This window comes from Anarrhichthys ocellatus, unplaced genomic scaffold (assembly GCF_004355925.1).
Source record: "Anarrhichthys ocellatus isolate YVR2014 unplaced genomic scaffold, GSC_Weel_1.0 scaffold13, whole genome shotgun sequence".
NCBI lineage: Eukaryota > Metazoa > Chordata > Actinopteri > Perciformes > Anarhichadidae > Anarrhichthys > Anarrhichthys ocellatus.
In genome coordinates this window covers 7,665,357-7,691,113 of record NW_022280043.1, presented here as the reverse complement: position 1 = coordinate 7,691,113, position 25,757 = coordinate 7,665,357, and the positions used below count along the sequence as shown (strand labels likewise).

Below are 25,757 nucleotides of genomic sequence, written 5' to 3'. Positions count from 1 at the left end.
CTTTAAGAGACATCTAGCAAATGAAAACTTGGGTTGTATCCCTTTGGTTTTTCAGTCAAAAGGTATAATTAAATCTGCAGTGGGAGGTTTCGTGATACATGGTGGCTTCTCGTACTGAATGAAGAAATTGTTTATTTTGTTCTGACTTTTTTCAGCATTATACATCAACATCAAATAAGACTAAGGGTGCTCCGATGTCGGCGATGTCGCATCAATTCTAAGTTGAAATTAATTCAATACTCATTTGTCTGCTGTCTCGCCTGTTCTTTAAATTACTCTTAGAGCAACACAGCTGGACAAACACACGCGCACCAGCCCATCTTCGCGAGCGCCAGCCCATCTTTTTTTTCCGCGAGGGAGAAACAGTTTTTGGACCGGGGTGAAAATGTTTTAATGTGGACACACACACACACACACACACGCTCACGCACATACACATTCAAAGAGCAAAGGAGCAGAATTGCTTGTTGATCGGTGAAATGGTTTCATATAGACCCCGTAATCAGTGATCGGATCAGACGATCCTGCTTCCAGCGAGAGGTGGTTGGCCCCAAAAATCAGCAGCTGAGCACCATTAAAGATCACAATGACATTTAATTGTTAGGCTACTTGTTGGACAGTTAGGCACGAGACAAAGTTTCTCCCGCACAGTGCTGAAAACATCACACCAGCCAGCTCTAGCATGGCTGACAGCTGGCATTTGTCAGACATGTTCCTCAACTAACCCTTTTCGTCCCAACACTCTGAAAGCTCTTGAGCAGGGCCAGCAACTGCGTTACGGGGAAATAAATGCAGCAATGTTTTCCATCCTTTCCTGACAATCTTTGACAAGTGCCTGGCACCTACTCTAACCTTTTTAAACAGCAGGTAGGTGACAACAGCCTTCCTTTGTCATGTAAGGCTGAGCTCTGCAGTTGTTCTTGACAGATAAATGTCTTATGAAAGAGTCGCGGAATGGAAATCATGGAGCTTGTCAGTTAAAGAGGGAGAAAGAGAGCGCTAGCAGCACATGGGGAAAGGGGGGTGGTTTGACAGTATCGTTTTTGACAGGGAAGAGGATGTGCGCGCCACCAAACCTTGTTGCATTAAGGAACCGACTCCAAACCAGAAGCTGTTCAGGAGGGTGAAGTTGTTCTCCACCACATCAGATCCAGGGTTACAAGGATGGGCGTCATACCATTCATATGGGCTGAACCTGGGAACAAGAAAGGAAGTTGGAAAGCTTTAAATCTTTATCTTTATAAGATCTAAAAAACAAAAATACAAGAATATGTTTCTGATCCTTTTTGAACACCATTCCTTCCTCAAGTAGAATCTCAAAAAACTGAATCATATCAGCTTGAGAGCTATTCTTGAGAGTTAAAGCTATTTTAGAGTTCCACCTTTGGTTTGGAGTAACACAACTACAGTATTGATGACTGCAGTAGAGCAGCAGCTCTACAGAACAGTACCCGCATTAACTGATGCTTTGGGCCACTTGGTCGCAGCAGAACAAGCAGTAAACACAACCTTGACTAACCCGATAGAGTTGTTTTGGCAAACGTGTTAGCAATTTGGATATTTATATATCCAGCAAGCACAGAGCAATACCAGCATTTGTTTGAATGCATGTTTGTGGCTACCTGATAATGTCCAATAGTCACTCTGTTTTGGTCTCCACCTACTCCTATGACTAATATCTGTCTCTTTAGCTGCTACGTGCTCCACTATGTTCATTAGTTAGTCGCAGATGTTGTTTGTCGGCCGTTTGGGGCTGGGAGATCAGCATACAGTCGGTTGATAAGAGCTTTTTCACTGAGAACAACTGCCCACTGCTGCTCTAAACAAAACTCATGAGAGCAGTAAGACTGAACCCGAGCAATTAAGCTGCAAGCCATGTAAACCAACATAATGTGCTGACGTTGAAAAGCTCTATAAAAGTGAGGGGAAGTGTAGAGTTGGGTGACAGTTTTCTGTGGGTTCATCAGCAACAGCTTTCAAATCAAACTGTTTTTCGATCCATTGCTCATGTGACTCTACTTTTCATAACATGTTGGGAACAATGTGATCACCCATACATTTTGAGTTGTTTATATGCAGAATTTTCACTGCTTTCATGAGTGTAAAAACTAATGTCATATAAAATCATTTCTTAAACTTCTGGTCATGGTTTAGCCTTAGCTCAAAACAGTTTTTGTATTCAGTATGTGTATACCTTGTACTAAAGCTGACCAACAGGGGCTCAGAAATCTCATTTATTAGTACAAAATGTCATATTTGAGAATGTGAGGCATTAAGACTCCAATGAAACCATAACGAAGATCTTTCCATATCTCTGCCATTTAGTTTGACACCAGCTGCACACCTTTCATTGCACAAGCCATTTTCAGAGGCGGATTCTGAGATAAAACATTGTAAATGTCACTACTTTCTCCCCCCTTTTTAAATTCATATCATGTAAAATATCTTTTTCTGCCTCTTTACTCTGGGTACAATTAGATTCCAGATAGAATCTCCCCAATAAGTGGCATATCTGTGACTTTGATGAGATAGAGTAGAAAGGGCTAATGACAGAAAAAAAAACTATTTCTTCAAAAGCTAGATAAGTAACTAAAATGGTCCACATCACTGCAACCCACAATGGTATCCTCAAGTGCTTAGTTAGAATCTCTAGAAAGATTGAATTGACTGAAATGTATATTGTTCAAGAGATAGTTACACTTCAATCTAATTACATGGTGCAGAGATATTTTCGAACATGTCAGCAATCTATTTAAATCAGACACTGAGCAGGACTGTTAATCATTAAAAGCAAGCAAGTCTGACTAAAATTGAGCTTTTTCCAGGCAAAGTATTTCTCATCGTAGTTAAGCAATCAGACATCTAAAGTGATGGACAATAAGAGGGTGCTTTTAGTCAATGTTGGCATACCATAGTTTTATTTATTGTGCATTAAAATACAATACGCTGTCTAGTGTTTTCATCTCAAAGTGTTTCTCTGAACATTCATGTCCCCTTAATAACATTTGCAGACATCAGAGATGCCTTGGGCAGCTGTTTGGTTCTCCCTACCATTCCAATTAATTCCTTCAGTCTCATTTCATTTGACTTCAATGTGAAATGGAAAGCCATGGTCAAATAATATGTAATCGTGAAGAGGCATGGGAAATGGGAGAGGCTTTCTAAACCATACAAAACTACACATGAACTGGACGTAAACAGGCCACACAGGAAGAAAAGAGCAATGGTCCTTTTCACTCATTTGATTGCAACTTCTACACAGACAAGGTGCTTGTGCCTATTCAATATCCCTGGTTCTCTGCAAATTTCTAAAAAGGCTGTGTCGGTTAGCACAGCCATAAGCTTGCTTCAGACTGAAGGACCCCTACACAAAACTGTCTGCTAAACAACACTATTAGCTGTCTGCCAAGAGTGCAGCCCGCACGTACAGTAGAGGAGGTGGTCTAGAAACAGCTTGGTGTCCAAACATAACTACTTCAGCCCTATGCAGCAACAGGTAGTGTCATCCATTCATTTGCAGTTTCAGTTTATTTTCACACCCCAATAACACTGTAATTTTTCTGTCCCATATTAGTTATTTAATATGCAGCTATAATACATCAGTAGTTTATGTTCATTGGCAAGATGTAAATACCCAAAGACACTTCCATGTCATATATTTGGCCAAAAATAAATTGCATGGTTAATGGAAACACTAAGTGTTGCTATGTCAGCCATTTGAAATATATTGCAAAGGCTGTAAGTAGCTATAGATAGACTTCTAGCAACATACTGTACTTGGATCCACAAAGTGATTTAATGTTGTTTTGCTTTCATTGCAAAAGTTTGATTTTCTCCGAAAATACAAGTGTAATTGCTTTTAATATCTCTACCTTTTATAATATTTTTGTTATCACTATTGGAAATGGTGGTAAAATCATAATTCCAATCACTAAGAGAAAGAGATATTTTGCACCCATACCAGCCTAGACAGAAGCCGAAACTAGGTCCCTGTGTAACTATGAGAGATGATAAGTATATATATGGAGAAACTCTAATCATTACACACTTAGCAAGGCTTAAATGTTCTTCCACAGCAACACGTCACCAAAATCTTCGAATAATTTTTCAGATGTGTTTCTCCAGGTTTCGAGCTATGGGTTTGAATGAGAGAGACAAAATATATTCTTGCTTAATGTCCTCTTAAATCATCCTTCGCTTTTAAATATAGGCTGTTTTAGATGCCGTTCATCTCCAGCTATGGACTAAAATGTGCCTTTGGATGGGTACCTTGCAACATAATTATTATGATGCAGCATAGCTTTTGAAAGCCAAAGTGTTTTCTGCCTAATATTGTTGGTCATGCCTTGACATGAGTCCAGTATTTAAAACAACCTACTTGTGCTGAAGTAGCCCTCTTATTGTTCACCGCTGTCTGTTTTATGCTCACACGATTTAAGGGATGCAGCAGCTTTCCAGCTTTCTAGGGCCGGCTTCCGAAAAAACTGATGCAACAATTTAAGATGATTTTGTACTTATGTGAAGCCACTCCAGAATTTCTTTGGTCTCGCAACAACGAATGAGGATAGAGGAGTGCAGCTGTTTGCTCTCAAGCCCGAGAACGCCTTTCAGTTCCCGCTTTTCTAGAACTTCCTCAAGCACCATTTTGCACAAGGAGCAGCAGGAAATACTCACAATGACACTAACAGGATATTCAGCATATTTATAAAAAAAAGTGAAATACTTTTCAGCCATTCAACTTTTCAGTCAATCAACACAACTCCAACCATAATAATTCTGTAAGTTATTACTGCCAGGCATTACATTTTTTTTTGTAAATGCTAATGATCAACTATAAATAGCTTCCACTGATGAAATGTCCCATCAGGTGTGTCTATCTTTTCTCTTTGTACTTCTGAATATGATGATTAAGTTATGATTTGGTTTTTGCTTCAGCAAGTATTTCTTTATTTTAAGTAATCATTTTAAAGTGCATCGTAAAGCTGCCTTGCCAATAAAAAAGACATACCACAGGAAATGAGAAATTGCACACTGAATGGGACTTTGCAACTTCATGAAGGTTTTTCATTTCTATTCGTCCTCTCACAGCCCATGCAGACATGACTGCCTTGATCACTACCCAGCATCTAACACAGTATGAGAAACTGGCTGGTTTACACAAATCTCAGCCTGCTATGATATCAGAGTAAATTACTATGTCTATTGAGAGACCTCAAGGAGAAATGCATGAAGGACGGATACGACAAACAGTATGCAACTTGCGGACTTACCTGGCAATGACAAAAAGGACACAGCTAACACCTAGGTAGGCCAAGAGGATGTAGACCCAGATGTCAGGAGTCATGGGGTTGAGGAAGGAGAAGAAGCCGTTGTTGGTGGTATTGGGTTTGCGGTACAGTATGCTGATGCCCATGTTCATGAAGGGCTTGGAGAAGTCGATGACCTTTTCACGAACGTAGGTTATGGTGAGAGGAGCCACTGCCAAGTCAGCTCTCTGTCGCGGAAAAACATAAAACATAAATAGAGAAAATCTGATTTCTATTTTAATATTAACAGTGTTTTTTTGGCAAAGCTTGCAGCGTTGCTCTGGAGTTCACAGCGTCTGTCTGTTGGTCCACCACTTTGGTCCAGACTGAAATACTGTATCGCACAAATGAAATTTGGTTCGGCAGTAATTTGTAGTTCCCTAGAATATGAATTCCAATGACTTTGGTGAGCCCCTGACTTGTCTTGTAGTCCCACCATGAGATTGACCATTGCTGCTTTGAGTAAAATGTATCAACAATTATTGAATGAATTACCATGTCCCCCTCAGGATGACTTTTGTTAACTTCTTTAACTTCTCATGTTGCACTTTTTTTCTAATACTTTGGTTTATGACCAAATAACTGCAAAACAAACGGCATTCCCATCAGCCTCAGCTTTTCTTTTAGTGCTAATTAGCAAATATTAACATCCTAACATACTCAAATGAGATGGTGAAGATGTCGAACGCTATACATGCTGCATGCTAGCATTGAACTTATGAGCATGTTAGCATGCACACTCAAAAAATATCTAAGCTATGTCCAAGCACTGTCTCACACAGCCACTGTAGACTCTTCCTCGTGCTATATCACTGATACTGTCAATTATTTATTGGGAGGATACAACCGGGTTATATATGGTCTGTCTTTCATTTGAAGTTTGGATACACACAATAACATATGGCGGTGGCACTCTCTGTGAAACGTACAATGTGAAGGTGAAATATGTTTCTGTCTCTTTGATGATGCCTTTCGCAATGCTCCAATGTATCAGATGCAGTGCCATCTATGAAGCCCTTATCTAGTGTCAATAGAATGACATATGACACCATATAGCTTTATGCAATGGACACGGCTGAGCATGACAAATAAGTTGCCGACACTATTATATGCGTTTGACTGCATATTCAGAAGGTGACCATTTAAATTTGCGGCCCCCACAACTCCCCTGCAACCCGGCTGGACGGGAGGTTAATGAAACCAGCTGCTTGGTTCACGCTCGGATAACTCTTTCCTCCGAGAAACGACACAACTCAAAAAAGGAGGCTTTCTTTTCTTCCTACATACTGAGGGGCAAGAGAGGAACAGGGCTTGTCCACCGCTCACCGTACAGCGTTTTCACCAAATAAAATGAGATCTCATGTTTGTTTTGGGTCTTTATGCAAAACCGTTAGACCTGATCCCACAGGAACTGAATCTGCAGGTTCCAAAGCCACACATAGCTTCAATCAGACGAAAATACATAGAGCTGAATGATGGAGCCATGTTCTGCAAACTTCTTGTGATGTGGTGTACTGTATGGCAACTTATTTGTTTTTTAAAAAACTGAAAACCACGTCAAGGCTGTTCTTAACATGAGTTTGACTTTCCCTGTGGTTTACACAGCTCATTCCTCAGATTCATGTGATAACTACCACATGGCAGTAAACAAAGGTCAGGAAGGAAACATTTCAACTTTGGGTCTGGCACTGCGGATTGTGCACTCCTGTGGTCAGCACCATGGTAGCTAAATACACGGTGGCCTCTGAAGAGATGGAAAGATGGGAAAACCGATGATTCCTGCCGTGCATCTGCTGTCCCTCTTAAACTATTCAAATTTGTACATCACATACCGGTCCCTCTGTTCTCTGCTGCCAACTGCAGCTTTGAACCAACCTGCCACTCAGCTGGAAGATCAACCAGCATGCGATTCCAAACATCCCTACGGTGCGCTAATATACATGCCGCATGTCCTCGTTCTGCTTTCTGCTTAGGCACACAAACTGGGCACAATCAAGATTACCTGATGTGCCATGCTGCGTGCCACATGACTCTGTGTTATCTGGGTTTGCAGATGGTGGGCTTAGTAGTGTTCTCCCTCCGGACCTCCTCACCTGATGATAAAGTCACAACTTACACGATCCATGCCTCTTCAATCCATTGACTGAACATACAGTACCTGAGCATTATTACCGTGAGCTCTTTCTTATTCTTAGTTTTTCTGAATTGATACAGCCGAGGACATTAGTGCATTTGCTACAGTGCCAAACACACAGTAATTACATACTGCTTACAACCAAGGCTTTTTATCTCTCAGCAAACATTTACACACTGTGCTATACGGTCTGTATGTGTATTTTACAGCTTGAAATCACAATGCTGATACAAGGATTGTATAGCACTTGCATATAGGGATCCCTTTGTTGCTCCCTTTCTCCTTTTTCAAACGTTTAGAGAAGATACGAGAGCAGATTTTGCTTCAGTCACCACCGATAACAGAGAGCAATTTTTGCTACAGGGATGCCGAGGAAATATAAAAAGCTCTGATTCGCCAGTTGAACATGCATTTAAAAGACCCATGATGAGAAATGGATGCACAGCGTGACCCTTCTTAGCATAACGGTGTAGATATGCCTCTTATGTCTAATGTCATGCTACACAAAGGGCTAATGATGAAGCATATGCAATGCAATCAAGCAACTGTTGCTATGTATTAGCAGTGCATTCAGACCCGTGATGGCCTGGAACTGTGATTTACTTAAGGGGGCTTTGACAGACGGGACAGACATGTTTGCTGTTGAGGCAGTTGAACTTTTGCCCTTGCAGCTACGGGTCAGTCACTCCCACCACCATGTCATCCTGTCGTCTCAGATCAAAATCAAAGCCGCACTTGTCCATTCACATGCTTTCCACCATCACCAAAACAAAATCCTTTGATAAGCATAAAAACAAAACAAAATGTGTGTTTTCCCAGAATACACATAACGTAGAGCAGCCTTTCATTCAGACCTAAATCTAGTCGACTAGTCAGTGTCTTTCATAGATGATGTAGGCTAGCTACTACCTCCCAGTGTATCTGTCGACGGGAACAGGAATTGCCATGACAGAAACAAATGATGTGCTAAGCACGCTATTAATATTTGCATCACAGCATGATTAAAGTGATCATCTATTATGACTAAATCAAGTTTAACAAGGCCTGTTGCATCATTTAGCACCTTCCAAACAATGCCCTTTGGCACCGCAGTGAGCTTTGTGACTACACTAAATAAAGGCTGTATGTTACAGAGTGCTAAATCGTTGCACTTGACAACGTTGCAGTTTGTCGAAAAATAAAATCGCATTATAGTATGCATCCAAAAATATAGGCAAACACATACTTCGCTCTATTTCTATGATCTTATTTTTTTAATTACTTTCAACAACAAAGATACAGGAATGACATACAGATTGGCAAGTAGGGTTGGATACAGGTTAACAACATATAGAATACTAAAATAGAGCCATTAACTGTAGCTGTGCATGGGGAAGAAGATGTGTGGTGAATATTAACTGTTGGGAAGCAGCTGTGTGGCGTTAGTTTGGGCATAAAAATATTTGAGGCAATTGTGGCGGCAGTGGTTAATAGGACGACAGAAACTGAATAATATGCGTGGATGAATGACTCAATAAATAAATAGAAATGAATGTGGGGAGAAAGACATTTCCAGTAAATCAATATGTGACAGTAATAATATTTAAATGCTTTTCATTGAATTGTTCAAATTGTTGTTTTTGTAGAGCTGAGTTTTATTCCAGTGTTATCTGTTCTGTTGAAAGATTTAATCACAATGAAATGGTAAGTTTGATTCTGTTTTTTCCAGTTTCAAAGAATAGTTTTCTTGGCAATAGTTCGATGCTACCAGTAGAAATGTTGTGATTTGTTTATGTGATGTGTCCAGTATGTCCGAGTCTCCCCATTATGCACAGTGAAAAGGAACTGTGATTTATGATGGTGCACTATGTGAGCTGATAGCATGAATGCATGAGCCTTGTGGTTAGCCCAGTTTTATCAGCTCAAACTAACCGCTTTCCCTAGTTTTCCACCTCACACCTTATCTAATGCTGTGATCCATTTTTAAGCAAACGCACCGATCCCCCGTAAACTGTTATACATCTAATCTGTCTGTATAACAAAGAGGGGGCAATAGGTTTTTAAGAGGTTAATAGAAAGTAGTTATGAATACAAATTGAACAGACAAAAACTATGACAATAGCAGTTTTTTACTTTTCCCTTGTTTATCTCTTTGTGTATGGTGTACACAATGAATGCAATTCATGCATACAATATCTTTCATAAATTGTATTTAGTATAAGATAAGATATATAAGAAAATAGCATTTTACAGTACATGTAACAGTTCTAGTTTGAGTTGGGAAGAAATACAGAAGTTATTAGTTCAGTGACGGCGATGCTGTAGTTTGAGGTTTACTCCCAAGGAATCTGTAGCCTCTCATATCATTCCAGGGTCAGATCTCCTGAGCTTGAGTTAAAGTTTATGTTTCAGGTCTGCTGAGTCACGGATCAGCTTGTCCATACCGACAGGGGTAAGAAAAGCACCAGACCACAAAATAGAACCCACTAAAAATCCACAAAGCAGACTTCATGCACCCTTGGTTATGCGATAAGGAGCAGTAAAAGCAATAAATAGTGGTATAGATTCTAATCTTCACTTCTGCTGGTATTCACAAAGGCAATAAACCTACTGAAAAGCTCAAATATACAAGTAAGTTCTAAAAATTCTTGCATATATACATCTTCAACTGTATTTTTCTGCTGATTGATTCTTTCTCTTGTGTAAAACACAAGCAAATGGAGCAAATTGGTGGTATGGTATGTGTGTGTGTGTGTGTTCACCAGCTTCCGGTCATATTTAGAGTAAGTTCGGTCCAGACGTCTCAGTCCTCACCTAATGCTACATCTTCACAAAACACATGTAAACCATATGTCACAAACAATAACGGCAAAAACAGTTTTTTTCTGCTGTGCTGTAAAAATCTCCCTTTAAACCAAGAACAGGCTAATACAGAGAGCATATGTGCTGTTTAATGATGGAGTCATGCATCTCTATATCTCGCCAGAATTCTCTACCCTTTAGTAATCCATTTGTTCCCCTCAAGGTTATTGTTATTAACATGGATCTAGCGAAAAGCTTGGATGGAGAAATAAAGTGCTGCAGTGGGAGCCCACCTTTCCCAACCCTTTCAGCACCAAGCCATTGACTCCTGCCATACGATTCCCTGCACTAAATGCCACTTAAGCTATTACAAGTTTTCAGCTGAGTACAGCGCTGACCCGATGGGGCTGAGGACAAAGAGAGAGCACCGACAGGGACACTTATGAAATGCCAGCAGAGAATTGCCACCATCACTTCGGTGTGTGGCTGTTTCATGGCCGCTGAGGCTTTGAGTTTGACAAAGACAGCTGAAATGCCCACTATGCCTCACCAAGATGATTGTCGCTGAGTTCTCCTGCATCCTGACAATATATGCAGGATCACATGCTCATCCTGGATCTCTGGCTTATCCAGCTGAAGGAAGTGGTTTGCCTCTCTGAATGACATCAACACACTTGTAACTTTTAGGCAACCTTGACATAATTGTGCCATAAATGTAACTGACAGCTTTGCAGGCTCTTCCTGACTTGTATTCAATCATAACTATATCACTGCCCACACAGAGGACATAACCTTCAATTTAGTTCAATGGCATGCTTTTGTAAGTTTGCGTGATGATGTAAAATATTTTTACGGCGCGTGAAGCTGCATAATTTTAGAGATGCAGCACATCATTACAGTCATTTTTTTTGAAGGAATAGTCATGCAGGAATAGTTTGACATCATGAAGGAATAGTTTGACATTTTGGTAAATATGCTCATTAGCTTCCTTGCTGACAGTTAGACAAGAAGATTTATACCTCTCTCATGTTCGTACAATAAATCTGTAGCTGAGGCCAGCAGTCGATTAGCTTAGCTTAGCATAAAGACTGTAAACATGTGCCTGGCCCCATCTAAAGGTGACAAAACTAGTACCTCTGAAGCTCACTTAAACTTAATTTGTTTAATCACAACAAAAAACAAAATCAGGTTTTTTTTAATATCCTGGACTATTCCTTGGTTGAGATCCGTAACTTCTTGGAGTTCCCTGGCAACTGCTAAGCTTGCAACTTGGCATGAAAGCAAATGGACATATTTTACAAAACGTCAAACTGTTCCTTTTAAGAAAAAATGTGAAGCAGACAACATCAAGTACAACTTACATGCTCTATAAGTTCCCTGATCATGCCGTTCCACTGGCCCTTCTCGTCCTGGGAGCCGTATCTCCCATCAGGCACCAGACGGATCTCATACGTGAAGCCCAGGACGCTGGCCAGCTCTTTGAGCAAGTCGATGCAGTATCCTTCGAAACGGTCATTCCCAACCAACGCCTTGTCAGACTTCTTAAGCATGACGTATGGCTCCTCCTGTACAGACCCAAAAGATCAAATGAAAAGCAATGTTGAGGTCAGCTTTTTCAATTTGTTTCAGCACATGCACTTAATTGAAGCAAAGTGATCTGAGCTGATGAGTCGCTGTTGCATTTAACAGGCAGTGACAGCAGATTCAAGTTCAGCATGTGGGTACAGGGAGTGTTCAAATATGAAAGACGGCTGAGGTTTTTCCTACCCTGATGTATTAAAGAAAGGAGAACCCAGCTAATTTAAGTCTGTGATGTAAAGTGTCTTGCTATAGTGATGGTAATGCACATAAAATGAATGTTTGTGCTATCAATGTGCCTGTAGTGTTGAGCTAACTAAACCTACTCTCTCCCCCACACTGCTGTGTGTTGACCTATATAGCTGGTGTACAGGTCGGTTCGTTTTATGGTCAGGTAGCTGACACTCTTTACTGGCCTGTAATATCTTGCCTGGCTGCTCATAATTTGGGCTATATAAAAGCTTGATTAGGAACAGAATGCCGCAGTGAAATGGAACATGCCCACGATGTTGCCTTCATCAATTGACACCAATCTCCAGGGGAGAGCAACAGAGATGAAGCCTGCAGTGAGAATGACTGACACAGAATTGCTCATAAATGGATTCCTTTATCTAGTGCCTGTTGCCATTTCCCTGCCTGATAAACTCGCATGTCCCACTGTGCATTGCAAAACATGTTGGTCCATATATGCAAGGACTGTAATACAGTTTACAGCCAGGTGCTATTACTGAGATCAGTAGCAGCGTAATTAATTCTCTGGTGAAGGTGACCCTTGCTTTGTGTTCTCTTTTTTTTTTCAACTGCAGCTTGTGTGGCACTAAGTAAAAATATACAGTCAAAGAGGAGAAAATAGGCAGCAATTTCCATGGGTTAAAGTGGAGGTGATGAGGGTGGAGGTTGGGGGCAATGAAAATAAAACAAGTGTTGGTAGTCTGTTGAGCTCAGTTTCATGCAATGAAGAATGTAAAACTAACATCAAGAAAGACATAATTTATTCTGTAAATTCTAACGAAATAAAATTCAGAGAAATACATGCATAAATGATAAACATCTTTAATTGTTTGTGATCAAAATATGAAGCCACTTGGACATCACAATTAGGATGGCCTCTTAAATAAATAATAAGTTATGAATACATGATGATGACAATGCATTTAGAGAGCAAATGCTTAGCCACCAACTTTGCTCAAGTTGTCCAATTAACTTGATCAAAAAGTTTGCATGTTAAGGGAAAAAGCCATTACCATCTGTTTCTAGCCTTCCAATTTTTGCTATTCCCCGAGGTTTGGACTCAAATCAAAGTGTTTATACCAGCTCTACCCTCAGTCGCAGCATGGGCGTGCATAACAGAACAAGGAGGGAGGTGGGCTCGCACGGAGACATTACAGGCAATGGAGTGCAAACAATTAATGTAAGAGGGAAAACACATTAAGTGCCTTAATCTCTTTGAGAAAGTTATCACTATAAAGCTGTCAGACGTCTTGTTCAAGCATCACTGGAATCAGTTTGATGCAATGTCATTACATTGGGGGGGGGAGATTGATATTAAAGTTGAAACTCTCTTCAGCAGTTTGAAAGTAGGCAATTTTATCATCTTAAACTAATGAATCCCAACGAAATAGCAACTGTCAAAAATACTCAAATGCACTTCAAGACAAAAAATTATCAAACATTTTAGGTAACTTGAAATCTAACTGATACACATCTACATTAACACCACTTCAACTGCAACATAGAATCAGCCAATACCGGCATTTCCTAGTGCAGTAGTTCAATATTATACCACTTAAATCCTTGTTCAATTTCTCCTCTTTGAGACGGAAGTAACATGGATGGCACCTGATAGGAATTAATTACGTCCTGCCTTGACCTCACTTGTCATAATTACAGCCTTGTGGTCCAATATAGGCATAATGATGGTGTTTATCCTTGTAGCTGGTATATCTATCCTGAAAAGGTGCAGGAGGGGGAGCATCTGTGTCAGCACCTCCCCGGTAGCTCCATAAAGACCCCAACATCCAGTGACAGCGTTAAGTACATACAACTAGGGATCAAATGAATGCGATGGGAAGCTGGGGGAGGGTTCACCTAGTTCTTTCTATCTGCACGTGTAATTATTGCGTTCTCAAGAATAGTTCATTCTGTGTAACTGTCTATTACTTTGTTTTTTTGTGCTCCAGGCCTCATTTAACATGCTCATGATGTGACTTTAGAATCTAGTCTGAATCACTGATAATTTAGGGTCCTGTTACTAAACCTGTAAAGCCTCCCATTCTTGCACAGCATACTTATGCAGTTTATAATGATGGTCGCAGATCCAACATTTACAATTCTTAGAATTTTTTCAAACAATGAGCCCTTGGTTTTAGACAAAAGCAGACTTCTCATTATGGTCTCTTTCATCAGATGTAGCTAGCTAGCTAATTAAGCTCAAGTTAGCTCAATGAGGTGGTTGAAAGCGCTGTCTCACTTCTTTAAACTTGTTTTAAAAAACCCTTAGAACCCTGTAAAAAGTGTCTAAAAGGGCCAGTGTGCATTTTCAGGGATTTATTAGCAGAAATGGAATATAGTATTCATAGCTTTTGTTTTCATTAGTGAATAATCACCTGAAACTAAGAATCATATTTTTGTTAACTTAGAATGAGCCCTTCATATCTATATAGAGTGCGGTTCCTCTTCACGGAGTCCGCCGTATTGCACCGCCATGTTTCTACAGTAGCCCAAATACAAAGCCTTTTGCGTTTTGGTGTTACCTGAAGGCCACCGTGGTACACCAACACACATCTAAAACTGCATTTTGACCTGCAGAGTGCAAAACCGTGGTACCGTCATGTGCCGTCTGACTTCCGTTGCTCCTATAGTAGCGTTATTAAGGTAATGATGGCCTCTGAACAAGGCAAAAAGCATTACCACAGCTTTGCACTTGGCGGGTCACGTCACTGCAGTCTTGGAAGGGGAGGAGCGAGCACAAGGGTATTCAGTTGGTTGCAATCTGCAATCACACCGCTAGATGCCACCAAATCCTTCACACACTGCTCGTTCAAATATATGCAAGATGGCTACATACATGATCATGCTGAAGAGCTGAATGACACACACAGAAATAGCATTGTTTTTGTACGGCAGTGTAGAAATAGTTTGTGTTTTTTTGTCCGAGCAAGTAAGCAATAATTTAGAATTGTACTGTGTACCTTATATACTTACATATTCTTATTTCACTTTTAATAGAAACAAGAAATAAAAGGAGTAGAAGGTTACCAAAAGGTTGGACAAACTTAAAGCCATTTCGTGTAATTTCTTTGGTGAACCTGGAATGTAAAGTTCCCCAAATATAAATGAAGAGCAAGACAGAGCCAGCAACATTAGTCTAAACTCTTAAATAGTGGCCTACCCACAGTGGGGGATACTCGTAAGGTAGCCAGGTAAATGAGCGAATGTAAATTGAGCGTACTACTTCCAAATGCTGCAATAACTATAGAATAAAACGTGGCTAATGCTGGAAAGAGCTAAATATATGACCTTGCTGTAAAGCTTGAATTTCAGTGTATTACCTGACAGAAAACTGAGGAGACATGAAGGGTAGGATATATTTTACACAAGGCTACACAGGTTGACCTACCAGGATGGTGGAGATGACGAGAGAGCGGTTAGCTAGGGAATCAGTGATGTTCATCCCTTTTCGCTTCGGCAGTTCTGTGATGTTAAGACCTCCCGACGTACTCCACTTCCCCACCTGCGGAAGACGAAAAGCATGTAGCTAAGTGTTCTGTGTCTGTTGGTGTGCTATGACCCCAGCAGACTGCCCCTCCAACCAGTCTCCCACATTAGTGCCATTGAACACATCTCCAGCAGCATTAGATGATTGGCTGAGTCACCTTTATATCAGCAAGCCAGGTTGTTTTTGAAAGCAGGGGGTATTAAGGTGTATCTTGAAAGAAATCAAGCATGATGGGCAAATCACAGAAACCGGAATCATTTGATGAATTGTATGTTAAAACAATGAATATTATTTTAACAGAATAAAATACTGTAGATTGCAATGAGATTTTCAAAACATGTAAACTGAATCACCTTCCCTCATCTTCAAACTAAGCTGTGCCACTTTTTCATGCAGATGTTGCCATATTTTACATGAATCAATTTAAGCAGACAAATAATGCTTCATTATATTGTATTGGTTTCTGACGTGGTGTAAAAGTGCATGAAAAAGAAATATAAGGCTAAACAATGGTGCTAAAACGAGCAGAACAATGCAATTATTGCAAAAAAAGGTTACAGTTAATTTGAATGAAGGTACATTGAAGGTACAGCTGCAGGTTGGATTGCACTGTAAAAGCAATTTTGCTCTGCAGCCGCAGTGAGATAAACCAAGAGATTTGAAGAAATAAAGGGATACATGCAAGAAGCCCTTAGGCAACAAGCTCTGCATATTGTAGGGACACACTCTGGAACATACGTTAGCACAAATAGTCCGGTGGCTGTCGGTAACAATCTCTGTTTGCAAATCGAGCCCTCCACCAAACACTCCTCCTATATCCCTCTTGCTTTCTTTATTACTACAGACACAGCTTTTAATATTCACTGGGGTTTGTGCTTGAGGTCGATCCATTTAAAAACATACCCCCCCCCCCCACAAAAAAAAGCATGAAAAACGTCTGTTAATGTCCTCCCTGCCTAATCCAGAGAAAGGCATGTGCTCTAATTTGAAAAGCACATTAGTTACAGCTTGTCACACAACCAAAGAGGACTCCAGGAGAGAGATTTAAAAATATCTCTGAATGCTTTCGGCTTTGCAAAATTCTCTTCTAATTGTACCCAATTACAATTAGCTTCATTCACTAAACATGATTAGCCAAATATTTGAATCAAAAGTTATTTACTCATGCAACCACATGGAGAGCATTACATTTATTTCACCCTCCTGAGTATGCTGGCGTTGAGTGGAAGTGGCACTCTGAGAACCTGTTCATAATTCCAGCAGAAGCTCAAACTTGGGCTAATATTCAATTACAATGGATTAGTTGAGAAAAGTCCACATCTTAACCGGCTCAAACACTTAAAGCCGATTCCACGGATATACACGAGAGAAAAAAATCCTCAGCCCGCTGCTGGATCAACGCTAACATGCTCCAGCGTGGGATTTGTCACAGACACAATGAGAAGATGTTAATATGGCATCAAATACTTTTGCAAGATTTCTGTGCTTCAACTTAATTGACCACACGCAGGACAAGATGCCAGTGAAATAGAAAAGAAGAATCATTTCAAAGCAGCAATTTTTCTTTCTTGAACAGAAGGGTTACAAGCTGAAAAGCTGCTTCTATTTTATAGCGTGGAGCCTTGAGGGAGTACTTGAGGAAGTCATAATGGGACTTATCCCTATTTGATGTATTCATAATGTATGAAAGCCCTCTAGTAGAGAAACGCTGTTATAGTCCAGGGGGTACTTTGCCTTCCAGTATAATAAAATAAGTTCTACATTACCAACCTTTGAGTTCGTTTTTTGTGAAACATGTTTATACAGCTCATTACCACCAAACAGCATTTGGGGCATCACCTCAAATCATCATTAAGAGAGGCTGCAATTAACACCCTAATGTGTACCCTAATCCAATTTGCTTTATGATCCACTAACTTATGCTTATGTTGAAACAGCCAATTTGCCTCCTTGTTAGGAGGTAAATGATACCGTCAAATTTGCATTATTCGTTCCACATCAAGAGGAAAATATCTGAAACGTATTTGTGAAATCAATAATCCATTAAATTCTTGTTTTATGGTATATTCATTACAGAAGTTCCACTTTATTGTACACTGCATGGGGTGACACATTGCTGCTGTTCTTTTATTCCATCGAAGTAAAAAATTAAAGAGACAGAAATGTACCTTTTCAAGTCCCTCCTCCTTTAAACTGATGATGTCCAGGTCGAAGTCTGTACGTAGACCACTCGTCTTGTTGAATGACAGTCTCCCCGTCAAACCATCCCAGTGGGACTGAAAGATAACATGTCGACATAGTTATACTCAGTCAAACACATTCATGTAGTTTAACATTGTTTAACATTGCAAACCTTGTTTTGGTAATGTAGAATACTGCACATAAGAGTCTAAACCTGTACAATCTCATGCAATCAATACATTCGGGGTGCTTATAATGCCTAATTTTTGACCAATCAGATCTTATAAGAGATGCTGATTCAGCCAAGTATTGAGGCTGTAGTTTAGAATGCATTGCATTATATCATGTTGCCACTATTATGTCACGCCTACTGTCTAGAACAAAGAATTTGATACACATTACAATATGACAAAAAAATAAACAAATAAGCAGAGAGCAATGTACGGCTATCAACAAAGCACAACACAGTACAACACCCACTAACTTCTAGCTTACTAGATCAAAAGTACAAACACAAACCGTACAGGTTGCATTTCCTTTTTTTAATTACATTTTACATCTCAACGCCTCCAACGCATTTCCCTCCAGACTACGGAGTTAATTAACAACCACCTCTTTTTGCTTGATTCCCCATGGGGGAGTTGGGGTGCGGGGGATGTGTGGTGGACACATGGACAAGATATATTTTTTAGCTTTCTCGTTCACTCCGTTTGTCTCTTGTGATCTTTCTGCATAAACAGGTTTTTAGTTGTCGGGCGGTGTCACTTTCATTCAGTCACAGTCTGTGATGCAGGCACTAGATCTCAAATTACTATCGGTACAATAGAGTAATCAATCCTTGTGTGTCGAGTTGCTGCGCTTTTATGATTTTTAAAAATCCAAACTGTCACAACCCTACAGGCTATAGCTCTCACTTGTCTTTGTTGTAGCTTGCCAGAATGTGTTGTGAGAAGATCGAAGCTTCAAGGATACATTTGTGGCACTCTCCTTTTTCAAACCCCCTCATACCTCATTCCATCTGGCCTATCGCCACCGAGGTGGGTGGCATGTTCAAACAGCTCTAATTCAGAGAGTGACATAAATGCCTCAGCCACATCCCACCCGAAGGGCCAAGTCGACCTTCAGAACATGTCAGACGCCTGTCTAGAAAAGAGTGTAAATCAGCCCAGAGTATGTGTTTTTATAACCAAACACTACAGTACGTTTGTATAGGGACTACGCAATACTATTTCACTGGCTTTAGTCGTGATCACTACAGGTCACTATAGCTGCTCGTAGTACAGCTCGCTGGGGTAGCTAACAATGCTCACTGTTTCAACTGACCTCATCCACCACACAAGACATTGTTTGTTGTGCATTGTAATGGTATAGGCCTTTTTGCGATACTATGTTTGCACATTTGGCAGACAAGCAGGAATCGCTGCTACAACTCATACACAAACAATAGTTTTCATCGATGTTGTGCCAGTTGGCGATGTCAAGCTAAGAAACATAATAATATGGGGCATTCCAGAGCGCAATTTTACACTTTATACAATACGTTCTTGCTATGATAGAAATGGTTGAAAACAGCCACATCATGAATGTAAGGATTTTGTGTTTGCATTTTCTCAGCTTCCAGCATACTAAAAATAAAGATGCAGTAATGTTTTCTTTGTTGATACGTCGTTACAAATGAATGGTTACACATTGTAATTCTAGCTCTATAAAGACAGGCTTCAATAGTGTAGGCTTGACCCCCTATTTTTTGCCAAACTGCATACTGAAAATCAGATTACATGTACTTTCAATTCATCCCTAAAGGCCTGGCCTGCCCTCACCACCTCCTTCGTTTTTTCCCCTTATTTACTAAGTCTTCAGAACCTAAAGGAAGCAGCAGGGAAGGCTGGTTTGAGACCCCCAGCTGTATTTATAGAGCCAAGGTTACTGTAGATTCCCACAGTTTTATCTCTCTAAGAGGCCTCTATAAACTTAAGGGGCTATGCACGATAACTGTCAACTTGTCTCTCTGGAGTGGCCAAGTGAGACTGCATTAGTAGAAGACCAGAAGACACACAACTAATAAAACTATATATAGCTGTGGGCAATAGCCAACACTGGTCTTAGTGTGCTGCACTGAAAACAAAAAGCACCAGTCTTAAATCCTTAAGACTGGTGCTTAAGTCCCTTTTTAGTGCAATGCACGGACCTCAAGAAAGTCCTGAATACACATGGACTGTCATCCTTGCTCCTGAACAGAAAGGATGAGGGTTTAAAACATCTATCCAACCCCTGCTATATTTGCAGCTCAAGAGGAAATGGTTGGTCCTTGTATTTGAATAGCAGTGGAGAGAACGAGCCTGCTACCACTATGGAAGATCAGCCTTTGCTCTCTGAAGGTCTGAAGGACGTCGCGTGGCCTGCTGATGAAGAAACGCCTTGGAGGAACCACCAGCGCTGGCCATTTCAAATCTTCCACTTATCCATACTTTCTTTCAAAGCAGATGCTTCTAGCGACACAGGTTGAGGGGCATACACACATGCCTCTGTGCACCTGGGTTGAAGGTACAGATCAGTGGACCTACAGTGTATGAAAGACACTGCTTACCCACTGCTCCCTCCTTTTTCTGATTTGAGGAAAACTGCAGGACAGGCAATGGCACAGTATGACAGAGGAGTTATGTTTTTTGTGTCATCTGAAGGTGGCCAGCCACAGCCACAATGGCAGCTTCCTCTTACTTTGGTCTTGGTTCCTCAGTGTTGTAGCATTTTTACTTTTTAAAGTCTTTAGCATCTCGATGGAGAGAGATGTCGTCATGCTATGATTAGGTGAGTAGGGCTCAGGAGATCTATGGCCACAGTCTCACTGTCATCACAGTAAAGCTCAAGAGGGATCATCCCTGGAAAATACGCCAAAAAGCATGCTTGGGACTTGTATATGCTGGCAGGATGCTTAGCACTGAGGCACGTAAAGACCTAACCTGTGCAGGACACAATCTTTGGACAAAGCCATGGGCACTGAACGTAAGTTGTCAGCCATTTTGCTAATGATAAGTGGATGAGAAAAGAGGTTTAGCTCTGCCATTTTATATGGACAGCCCCCCATAGCCATCATTCTGATTGCTCTGTGGGTATATGTAAATTTATTGGGCAGTTACCACAGATGAGGGATCCTGGTTAGAGGGCGAAGCCTGTGTGAAATACAGCAGATCCAGGAGGTTAAAGCTTTAATTTTGAGATAACAGTGGCAATTAAAAGAGGGAAAAACAAATGGAATTCCTACCGTTTGTAAACCACACCCAGGACAAATAAAAATACAAATGATTTTGTTGTTTGAACAAATCAAGATACAAATAGAAGCATCTCTGTACACCCTTAATCTGCCATTTTGCAGAGGCTTGTTTGTGTATTCCGAGGCAGTGTCAGACTCTCATGTTAGATTAAATAAGAGCCGACTACACTAGTTGTGCTTTCAAAAGGTTACAGTACGTGCTTTTCTGGAAAATAGGTTATGAATACAGGGGATTTATGAAGCTGACAACAACACTGCTTTGATGTGTCTATCAAGGCTTGGTTTGCTTTGTGTATGGATATGATTGATTTGCTGGGTAAATATCCGAAGTCCCAAATGACTACACAGTCCACAATCCACTGCTATTGTCATGTTCGCCACTCAGTCATTATGCTCTAATATCAATAATCAAATAACAACAGGCCAAATATGTCCCATCACCTCTTTGATGAAACTCATGAAGCGCCCTCCAAATCTCCAGGGTTTGTGGCGGTGGCACTGCAGCGAGTTTACCGTCATCTGTGGAGCGTGCTGGTATGAGACGGATACAATGTGGACTGCATCATAGGTCAGAGCCGCATCTGTCTGGAATAAGGGGTGAACATTAATTCAGCTGATGCCTGTGGAAAAACATGAATAATGGTTTGGTCACCATCAAACTAACATGGAAACACCCAAAGGAATTCTGACAGGATTTTTCTCAAATCACTTTTTAGTGCAGACATTTCATGTTCAGATCAATTATATACTTTATAATTGTCTTTCATTTTATTACATGATGTAGTCTTTAAATGTGTACTTTATACAACAACATTAAAAGTTATTAACATACATAATTTCATTATTAAAATGTATGTATATATATATATATATATATATATATTCTCACCTGATAATTCAGTAAATATTGTTGTTTTCGTCTTGTTTACATAACTGACACATACCCTCTGCACCTTTAGACAGCATCAGTTATTTGGACTTAGTTGCTGTATGCTGTTAGCCAGTGTACAGCAACATATTTTCATCGATTTAAAAGCAGGTTAACAATCCTTTTCGTTTGAACTCATGGTGATGGCCAGCATATACTGTAGTTTTACATTTTGGATAACATATCTGTAACAGTCTGAGTTCTCCACCAGAACAGCCTGAACAGCCTTTATTTAAGGGTGTGAGTTCAACAACAGCTGGATGCCTTCCATAAACATCTTTCTGTTTGGATGGCATAATTACATTTCTGCAGATTTGTTTGTAGCATATTCATGTCCTGTCTCATCCCAAACGGGCTGTAGTGGGTTTGATATCTGGACAGTGTGGCCATTGGAGTAAGCCAAAGTCCCTATCATTTTCCTAGAAACATATTGAGACAATGGTGCATTATCCATTATAAACTATCCATTTGAAAAAGATTGGCTGTAAAGGGATGCACCTGTTCTGAAACAATGTGAAGGGAGAATGGCGTGTCCGAGGGATAATTGGTGTGTAAGGGCTCAATGAATGTTCTCCACAGCATTAGATCACCCCCATCTGTACAGTTGAAAGTGTAAAAGATTACCCAGTGGATTTGTGCTATTCTTGCCAATATTTGACCCTGCCATTAACAAGCCAGAGCAGAACCAGGAATGTTCTTCTGACGAGGCGGCGTTTTTCTTCCTCTTCAATGGCAGAGTACATCAGTGAACTTTTTTCACTTTTAAAGTTTATTTTAATAGTTTCACTTATTCTACCTTTTGGATGATTTATTTTTTAATTTATTTTGTACAGTCTTATGGTTGTGTGCTTGTATTGTGCTGTTCTTGAGTTTTTCTTTTTAACACTGTGATTGTTTTCCTCTTTTTATGCCGTTCATGGGTTTAATGCGCGACAGCTTGTCCTTTCTGAGACCTCTTGTATATATACTACATGGTTCACTAGGTTATGTACATACCTTGCATACCTCTGCTATATGAAAGCTTGAATGGTTTTAGTCTTCTAACCTCTCTAATCAACAAGAAACATGAGTAATTAGGAGGCATTGGGGGTGCACACGTTCCAGGACAATAGTTGTTTATTAGGAGCTGGACTGGTCGGTATGGTACTAATAGTCATACCACTGTTAAAATGATTTAAAATATCTTCCCCATTCAACATTTCGTTGAACTGTCGCTGAATCTCTCACATCTGTTTATCACACATATTTTTCTTCATATATGAGCCACAGCCTGAAAGAGTCAAACTGTTAGAATAGATCAGAATGTGTACCTATTAAAGTGGTTATGGTAAGTAGTGATAGCAGTTGCTGAGGTAAAAGAGTTTTTGTTAATGGTTTGGTGTTAAAGTTAAAGCCATTTCTTACCATGGGCAAAAGCCATGATAGATAGACCGACAGATAGATAGATGCGGTGGTGCCTTTATATTGACATTTTTGTGACTGACTTTAGATGGAACACAAAAGTAATAAAACATACCGTCATGACGCCCTCCAGCAGGCCCGAGTCAGGTTTAGGAGGAATCTGCCTTTCCATCGACCATTTCTCCACAATGGATCCGACCTGGGGATTATCCACGTTGAGGATGCGGAAGCCGGTCATGTTCACGCCACAGAAGCGATATGGCTCCAGGTCAATGGCCATCAGGTCCTTTTGAGAGACAACAGCAATGAAGGACGGATTCTTGTTTAGTCTGCCAGCATCGAGCATCCTCGTTTTAAGTATTCATCCTGGATGCTTTCTCCTCACATGAAAAGAGAATGACGCAGCTGCTCATTAAAGAGATGCTATATTAAGACCAAATAGAGTGAAAGGGAGGAGAAACACAGTAGTTTTCAATGTCAAATCAGGAGATTTAAGCATGGTGTCTGGAAGCAGTGTCTGTGTAATAAATGAAATATAAAAGGGCTCTGGTGGCGGAGTCGCTTTTCTGCTGGCAAACCCTTTTAGAATTGACAAATTGTTATTGTTTTTGTGCCTCCGTGATAGTGAATTACACTGCACAAAGTACAAGCCTGTGATATATTTTGTCATTCTTAATCATGTTCATGTAAGGGAATCTTTATAGGTGCAAATTTCTTATTCGGGAGTAGTTATTGTTTGTAGCTTAGACATATTAAAGAACAAGAATAAAAACAAACACAAATTCCGTTGGATCATATTAATAATTCAACACTTGCATTCCCTTGGCAACTTCCCTCAGCAATTCAATTTAAGCCGCTGTAATTTCTGGGGCAGCCATTGTAGCTGAAGTGTGAAGTCACATGTTGACACATGTCGTGCTGGAATAGGCCAAGGGGCTTGGAAAATACATTTGGATGAACATAGATATTTCATTAGCACCCTGTGGGGTTAGAGCTGGGGGAACGACAGCGTGTAAGACACTTACTAAGGAACGGTCGCCGCCAGTCTCTGAAACATTTCTCCTCTTTTATTTCTTCCCCACCAGATCTCGGTACAGTAATGTCTTTTGTGAACAGAGATCAAAGTAAATCACTGTTGTTCTGTATGACGTTAAAAAATGCTCAGAAAAGTAGATCGGGTTACAAGTTCCCTCTCTCTTTGAAGCTACGAATCCAAACTAACTGGGACAGCATTGTTTGTAAAAAATATAATTCTTCTTTTGTGACATGTCAGAAAAGTGACTTGTTCCAATTATTAGTTCACTTATCTGTTTTTTTGCATTGCTGCCTTCTACACACACACATTTAAAACACAAAATCAACAAAATCCTACAGCACCATCACACTGAAATCTTTACCCAGAGAACATGCTGTAGGTGTCTGAGTGCATACAGAAGTGTTGTGGAGGTGGCAAGCATAACAAAGTTCTCAGCTTCAGGTTCTCAAAGATAGCTGTGACAGACTCATTTTAGAGGACAAGGAAGTTATTATCCCCATACACTGCTGTTGCCTTGTCACGCTCTAATAAGTCGGCATTTCCCTCACCTCGGAAGATAAAACACAGACAGCAGTGGATTCCATTGAGAGGAAAATGTATTGCCATGTATACCACACAAGTATTCATCATTTTGGATCAAATCAAGCCGCCAGGTGTTATCTCCTTAATGGTGTGTCTATCAATATAACAGCTTATTGCAGCATCAGATTGATACCACACTCCTGATTCTATAAAGATATCTCCTGCCTTCATGCGAAAAATGCTGTTGTCGTGGAAAATCCTATCAAATAAAAGTTTCAAAGTTAATCCTCTTGTAAATATTTTCCCCTTCCATGTGTTATGAAACTGTTCCACTCAAACACATGAACCAATATATTGACAATAAAAAGGAGTTTTTGAATCCCTTTTTTTTAAGCAATAGACATGCAATACAAACACAACGTATTGACGGAACAGTGTCGTAGCCACGCTGACGAGTGTGAAAGATGACACACGTGATGCCTGGACCGTTGTGTCACGTCACTTTATCACAACAGACTGGATGAGTCCGGAGAGACAGGGAAGGGTGTGTGTGCGCGAGAGAAGCAGAAACATTGATGATAACAGAGAGTGAAAGGAACAGCACAGATCGTGCTGGTATTCATTCCCATTCAGTCTGTTTGTCTCCAGATAGGCAGCGTCCCAGTGACGAGCAGCAACAGCTCCCTGCTGGGTCTGCTTGTATTAGTCAGACGGGAGATCTCTTTTTTTTTTTTTTATCAGAGTGAGAACTTAAAATGCTCAAGATGGGAATGAAATAGTGACATACCCAAGTCACGTTTAATATATCTGTTACTGAAAAAAGAATGTTCAAGCCTAAATCAATTGTAATTTTAAAGGATAAGGTTGTCGATATATATATATTTTTAACATTTAATATTAA

At 40.2% G+C, this 25,757-nt stretch overlaps 1 protein-coding gene across 1 annotated transcript in view; it reads right to left on the bottom strand.

Annotated features, from left to right (window-relative positions):
- grik3 (glutamate ionotropic receptor kainate type subunit 3) overlaps positions 1-25,757 on the bottom strand; it is an 87,712-nt gene that overhangs the window by 8,518 nt on the left and 53,437 nt on the right. The window contains exons 6-12 of the mRNA XM_031853376.1: positions 23,414-23,584; positions 21,411-21,554; positions 17,686-17,793; positions 15,419-15,532; positions 11,583-11,786; positions 5,271-5,494; positions 1,077-1,195 (exon numbers count right to left, since the gene is read on the bottom strand). Of these exons, the coding sequence (XP_031709236.1) occupies positions 1,077-1,195; positions 5,271-5,494; positions 11,583-11,786; positions 15,419-15,532; positions 17,686-17,793; positions 21,411-21,554; positions 23,414-23,584 (1,084 nt within the window). The remainder of the gene's footprint in view (positions 1-1,076; positions 1,196-5,270; positions 5,495-11,582; positions 11,787-15,418; positions 15,533-17,685; positions 17,794-21,410; positions 21,555-23,413; positions 23,585-25,757) is intronic.